Source organism: Chaetura pelagica, unplaced genomic scaffold (assembly GCF_000747805.2).
Source record: "Chaetura pelagica isolate M959 unplaced genomic scaffold, ChaPel_1.0 scaffold377, whole genome shotgun sequence".
Lineage (NCBI taxonomy): Eukaryota > Metazoa > Chordata > Aves > Apodiformes > Apodidae > Chaetura > Chaetura pelagica.
In genome coordinates this window covers 1,201,490-1,208,037 of record NW_009953908.1, presented here as the reverse complement: position 1 = coordinate 1,208,037, position 6,548 = coordinate 1,201,490, and the positions used below count along the sequence as shown (strand labels likewise).

At 41.5% G+C, this 6,548-nt stretch overlaps 2 protein-coding genes across 2 annotated transcripts; one reads left to right on the top strand and one right to left on the bottom strand.

Moving 5' to 3' along the window:
• The first annotated feature begins 432 nt into the window (after positions 1–432).
• LIPT1 (lipoyltransferase 1) lies at positions 433–1,632 on the top strand. The gene is given in 2 exon segments (XM_010001427.1): positions 433–693; positions 695–1,632. Coding segments are annotated over 2 exon segments (1,131 nt in total). The 3' UTR covers positions 1,565–1,632.
• Positions 1,633–4,307: 2,675 nt separating this feature from the next.
• Positions 4,308–6,369, bottom strand: MITD1 (MIT, microtubule interacting and transport, domain containing 1). The gene is made up of 6 exons (XM_010001426.1): positions 6,276–6,369; positions 6,017–6,153; positions 5,850–5,936; positions 5,042–5,157; positions 4,643–4,703; positions 4,308–4,554 (listed from the first exon to the last, which is right to left on the bottom strand). The coding sequence occupies exons 1-6, from the start codon at positions 6,322–6,324 to the stop codon at positions 4,459–4,461; spliced, it is 546 nt and encodes a 181-aa protein (XP_009999728.1). The 5' UTR covers positions 6,325–6,369; the 3' UTR covers positions 4,308–4,458.
• Positions 6,370–6,548: the final 179 nt, after the last annotated feature.

Below are 6,548 nucleotides of genomic sequence, written 5' to 3'. Positions count from 1 at the left end.
GGGACCCCGCAGGTCTGCGGGCCTGTTGGGCCTGCTGCTTCTTACCGGACCAGTGGAAAATAGTAATAAACCTGGACAGCTAGAGTTAAGTTCAGCAAAACGTACAAAGCAAAATTGTATTAACAACAGCGAGGGGAAAACAGTTTGATTGTTTCTTCCTTTGGTCCTTTAGGCACCGAGGGCTGCAAGGAGGAGCTGCTGTGGCAGCCCCAGCGTTGATTTTAAGCACACGTGGGGGTTGGAAGGGCAACCTTATCGGCTTCAGGAGGAGAGACACGCCGTGCAACTCACGCTGCTGCTTGGGGAGAGTGGGACCGCAGCATGACAGCCCCTAGCAGTGCGTGTCTGTCACAGGAGCAGGTTGTGCGCTTCGCCGCAGTCAGCTCTGCCACATCCAAGTATTCCTTTCATCTGCTGCCCAGTTATTGAAACATGGTACTCCAGTCGTCATTAAAAAACTGCTTTCAGCTATCCTGCATCCTCAGGACTCCAAAAGCTGCCTTCAGAAGCACAACCAGTGGAGGCCTCATTATCCAGTCTATTTCTAATGACGTTTACCAAAATCTAGCTGTGGAAGACTGGATCCATGACCACATGAACTTAGAAAACCAACCTGTACTTTTCCTGTGGAGAAATGCCCCTGCTGTGGTAATAGGGAGGCATCAGAATCCCTGGCAGGACTTTTCAGGAATGCAACCTCAGGCTAATGAGGCAAAAAAATATAAAGTTAGCCAGGAGAAGAAGTGGAGGAGGGACAGTTTACCATGACTTAGGTAATATCAATTTGACTTTCTTTACAACCAGAAAAAAATACGAACGAATGGAAAACCTGAAGCTAGTGGTGAAGGCACTGAAGGGCTTGCGGCCCCGGTTAGACATACATGTCACCGACAGGTACGACATCTTGCTAGACAGGCAGTACAAAATCTCAGGGACTGCTGCAAAACTGGGAAGGACAAGTGCTTATCACCACTGTACCTTACTCTGTAACGCTGATAGGTTTGTACTGTCTTCTGTGCTCAAGAGTCCTTACACAGGGCTAAAAAGCAATGCCACTGCTAGTGTGCCTGCCTCAGTGAAAAATCTCCTTGAAGAGGATCCTAGTTTAACGTGTGAGATGCTCCTGGATGCCATTGCTGAAGAATATGCTACGCAACACCAAATAGATCATCATATTACCTTGATAAACCCAGCTGATGAGGCTGTGCTTCCTGGAATTAATAATAAAACTGAAGAACTACAAGCCTGGGAATGGGTATATGGGAAGACACCAAAGTTCAGCATTAGCACTTGTTTTAACATGGTCTATAAAGATTCTGTTCTTGATGTTAAAGTAGATATGGATGTCAAACATGGAAGGATTGAAGTCTGTAACATTGATCTGCCAGAGCAGTGGCTGCCACCAGCACTGTGCAGCGAACTGGTGAAGGGCCTTACTGGCAGCAAGTTTTGCCCAAATGAAACCACTACACTAGCAACAACATTACTAAGAGTGTGTCCACAAGACGAAGAGTTGCACAACAGGTGGAATCTGCTGTGTGAGAATATGGTGATGCTAATGTGACTTGCACTTTGAAAATGTAATTTAAACTGCTGCTGCTTTTTTATCTAATTTATTGAAGACAAAATCAAAACATTAATTTCTACAAGCTGTTTTTTTTTTCCTTTTATTAGTTATTAAAGCTGTTTAATCTTGTGCTTTGGCTTAATATTACCTACTAGCAATTGGATTTCACACTCCTGCACCCAAGGTTCCAAACTGCAGAATGGCAGTTTTCATATTAAATAAAAAGAATAGCTCAGTATGAAGTATCACTCTGAAAGAACAGCTCAAGGTGTATTTCACTGCTGTTGCTGAATAAGCAGAATGCAGTTTTATCAGGTCAGAACAGAGGCAGTGTGTTGCTACAGCTGTATGAGAGAACCTAGCATAGCAGTGACAGACTGCTGATGGGAACTCTGCCCAGGTGATGCAGCTGCAGAGTTTATATACTTCTGTGTTATACAACTTTCTTCACCAAACTGCCCTTGAGTAGTATAGTTAAATTTGAAGCAAAAAAGGCATAAATTAACCCTTTTGAGGTGTGTCTGTCACATTTGTGAATGGATGATCGAAGGGCTGGAGCACCTTCTATCAAGACAGGCTGAGAGAGGCTTGGAACTGTTCAAGGCTAAGTTGGACAGGGCTTTGTGCAATGTGGTTTAGTGGGAGGTGTCTCTGCCCTTGCAGAGGGGTTGGAACTAGATGATCTTCTACGTCCCTTCCAACCAACACCGTATTCAGAGATTAAGGGCTTATAGGCAAAAATTGCAGTGCAGCAGTAACTGGTACATCACCAAAGGCTTAGTTGAGCATATGTACCAATATTGAACATCTATGAGACCTGCAAGGAAAGCAGCAGTCTTAGTTACTGAATTATAGTCTAATTAGAAAACAGAAAAAGTTCTAGCAATGAACAGGCCAGAGGGGAAAGACCATGCTTGCCTCTCGTGGTATTTGTAGAGGAACATCTCATAGGGACATTCTACTAGAAGAGAGACACACATTGTATTATAAGATGCTGAAAGCACGAAGATTTCCATTTTGATTTCCAATTCAGTACTAAAATTTAAAGTTGATCTAAAATACTTAAGGTGGCTTTTTATTTTGCCCCTGTGTATGTTTGAAATTGCTGGACTAGGCTAAAAGATACAAAGCTTCACATTTGAGAAGCTTACAGTATTTATAGTGAACCTTCTTCCAAACACAGCTGATGTACAAGGTGTTTCCAAGCTTCCTCAAATTACCTACCTCAAATTACTCTACTCTGTAGAGTGCAGAGAAGAATTCAAAGAGATGACTAAAATTACAAATAATAAAAACCTTTATTCCCATTAAAAAAAATATACACAATTGAATAAAATTCAGAACAGTGACTAGAAACCTAGTATCACAGCAGCAAGCTAGGGAGCCTCTATGGAATGCATTGGGGGACCAACTGGTAGCATTCAGCTTCTGTGGCACATATGTTAATTCTTTTTGCTGAGGTGACACTGAAAAGCTGAGACATTATTATGCAAAAGGATAAAGAAAGCACTGGCAAATTGTGACCCAAGGAACAAGGCAAAGACCAGCTCTATTTCTTCATGGTAGCTGTGGAATAGTTTTGTTGCATTAGAGGCAAGAGGAAAAGAAGAGCAGCATTAGATGACCAAAGGTGAAAGGAAAATAAAGCAATTAAAAAAAAAAAAAAAAAAGGATAATAGAATACTCCTGCCATCAGAAAAAAATAAACATAGGAGAAAGAAAAAAGTTTTAGCAGTGAACATGCATGGAGCCATCTCATAATCCAGGATGCAGGAACTATAAGGCACCTGTCAGTCCTGAGGCTGAATAGATTTTGAGAGGGCCTACAAAGGAGGCCACTGCCTGTTCTTCCTGTCAGAATATACAGCTTTGCCAGATTTTTGCTGACAGTGATCAAGAACTCTTGTATAAGAAAAAAAAGAAGTAGCAGGTCAGGTGATACCTTCCAATTTCCAAAAGATAAAGACAAGACAGGACAGGAAGACTTTTGTCGTTTTTCCAATTAGCATATTCCTTAGAATAATTATTAACAAGAACCTTTCAGGGTATCTAACTTCTGGAAGAATTAAAAAAACAATTATTATTATTTTAGGGGACTATCTTAGTAGCAGGAAAATAGCTTACTGCCATTCAGATTGGAATGACTAGCTGAAAAGACATTAAACTTACAAGTCAGGGAAAAAGACTGGGAGAGGACCATACAGCTTTTCCACACCTAATGCAAAGGATGGAAACGAGGAATATGACCATACATCACAGAGCAAACAAACACGTAGGAGTGACAGTGAAAAGAACACTGCTGTTTGCATCCTTTCCAGCCCAAAATCCATCATGCAGAGACAAATAAGGCAACACAAAAATGTCTGTGTACTGAACACTACAATGTTTATACATAAAGAGCTTGGAAAATGGAATGTTAGATTTGGGGTTACAAATGAAGTCTGTGAAATCAGGTATCAGAGACCAAAACACAGCAGAAGAGTATTCATTACTAGAAAACAGGAATTAAAGGAAATAAATAAGGCTGCTTATAAAAGAGGACACGTGGCAGCCCAGCTTCAAATGTTTGTGAGGTGGTCAATTATGGATATAAATAAAAAAAAATACTCAAGACAAAATTAATAGTAAAAATAGAAATTACATTTAAGAGACTTTTGAGAGCACTGAGGATCTGTTATGAAATCAGTATCAAATTTAGATATGGATTGTATTAAGAGTATGGGAGAAGTACAGTGGAGTGAATATTCTTAAACCTATAGATTATAAAAACTTTGCTGGACTAAGTACTTAGAAGAGTTGCTTCTGAGGGTGGTCAGCTGTACTCAAGCAGCATCTTCCAGTCTTAGATTTTTATGCTTATAAAAACACTCATTAAAAGCAGTCAGCTCTGATCACATTTTCTTTGTATGTTTAGTATGAAAGACATCCACTGTTGTTTCATGACAAGGTCGCAAGTCAAAGTCACAGTATCCAATGCTGAAACGACCCTGCAGAAATTAACAGAATTGACATGGTGAACACAGAATGAACTCTTCCACAGTCTTAAGTTAATTAAAGAGGCTAAAGCATTCTTACCTGTGGTTTCTTAAAATAGTCAAGACCCCTTCCGATCTTAATCATCCATCCATTGTTGAATCTGTTTTAAAAATTCACAAATTTGAATAGTGTATGTTGAATAAAAAACCCAGTTATATGCACATGATCCACAAGCTCCTTGTTTCAATGAAAAGTACTTCCTGGTGCAGCAAATTCCTGTATGAGCCATGGAAGACACTGTTCTGTCTAAAGAGACATCTACTATTATGTTCACATAATGACAAAATGAAGCTACAGAGGGGCTGATTTTACCAAGCGTGGGCCACTGCCTTCCACTTTGTTAACCACAGTGGTCATTAGAAAGAGTCTGATAAGTTAAGGAGAAGTAGTATGACTTCAAATAATTGGTGTTTGCTTTTTTTTTTTTAAATCACCCACCTAATTTCTCGATCATGTATGGAAGATGAAAATGCAATATTCAGTGTTACTCCATAATTCCTCAATGATTGTTGTATTTCTTCCAAGCCGCTTATCTGCTGACTCCTCCCACTACCCTGTTAAAAGTAAAAATAATATGATAGGGCGCTTTTTTTTTAAACATATATTCTACTTCTGGTCACCTCTTCCTAACGTCACCAACAAAGCCTTTTTAGTAGTAACTTAAATCAGAAGCAACTAAATTGAGTGAAGGCAGACTTGCATATTCAAAGGCAGGATAAAAAGCAGACAGACTTGAGGTACACTTGCCAAGGGATGTGGAGGAGGAGCTCATTCTCAGCCCGTTGAAACAAGATATAAATTACTATTTAAGCCCAAGCACATGCAGTGAGAACTTCAGAAGTTTTTTACTCATCAAAGCCTCTAAAATGACAACTATATACAGCTTTTGGAAGAGGAAAAAAAAAAAGCTTATCTCAATAGATACTTTGGTTTTGATGACATTTTCCACAATAAAACTTTCACCAAAGTGCATTTTCCATTTAAGATGCTGCTTACCGAGAACTTGTTAAGAGTTATCAGAATTAAACTCTGAATTAAAGAAATTACTTATGTTCAACGATCACATTTTTATTTTTCTCTTAATCTGTGTTTTCTACTGAAGGCATCAGAGCCTCAGCTGAACAAGTGCTGGTAAGTAAGAACAAATCTGTACTTGAAAATAAGCATTTTATATATAGGTGTTTACGTGTGGTATGACCTGCAAATCTCCTACAAGGAAACAGAAACTAAAACCTAGAACACTTACTTCATCGCAGGCAGTGAGGAGGTGGATTGTTTTCACTTTGCACGGCCCCTTAATTAGCATCTCGCAGAACCGCAGGAAGTTGTACAACTGCAAACACTTCATTTAATTAGTGACTTGGAACTTTTAAGCAGCTACACCTGTACCAGTTACGCCGAGTATCTACTTGCCTGATGGACCTGCCTGATGTACGGGTCCTCCACCCAAACTTCGGAAAGGACTTCAGTCAGGTACTCCTGGAAAAGCTTCTCGTAGCCGAACCCTGTTGCGTTTTCCTCTATCCTGATCTGCTTGTGGTACTTGCCGTCTGGAAAGAAGCCTCCTTCTCAGTGCGGGTCACGACACACCTGCCGTGCCGGCCTCCCCGGCCCACGAAACCTCCACCTAACAACAGGTGCTTGAAGGGGAAGGAAGGGCCGCAGCTCCTACCTTCCTTCTCCTTCTCGATGTGCCTTTTAATGTCTTCAGCTCTGCTCATGTACTCGGATATTTTCTGCCGGTACCGCTGCTTCTTTGGCTCCTCTTTGGTGGCTGCGGATGGGAAGCCGAACGGGCCGGTTCTGGGGGAGCCGAACCGAGCCCAGCCCTGCCCGGGCCGCGCTGCCCTGGGGCCCCAACGCGCCCCGTTCCCCCTCACACCCCCCCCAAGGCTGCGCCGCCGCTCCCCGGTACCTTTCACCACCCGCAGCCGGGGGGCGGAGC

What these genes read in the sequence shown, in the direction of transcription:
- MITD1 (XM_010001426.1), bottom strand. Translation starts at nt 6,324, where the DNA reads ATGAGCAGAGCTGAAGACATTAAAAGGCACATCGAGAAGGAGAAGGAA. An exon ending in ACATCAGGCAGGTCCATCAG is followed by an intron (nt 5,937 to 6,016) that starts GCAAGTAGATAC and finishes AAGTGTTTGCAG; the next exon opens with TTGTACAACTTCCTGCGGTT. An exon ending in TCCTCACTGCCTGCGATGAA is followed by an intron (nt 5,158 to 5,849) that starts GTAAGTGTTCTA and finishes TACTTTTAACAG; the next exon opens with GGTAGTGGGAGGAGTCAGCA.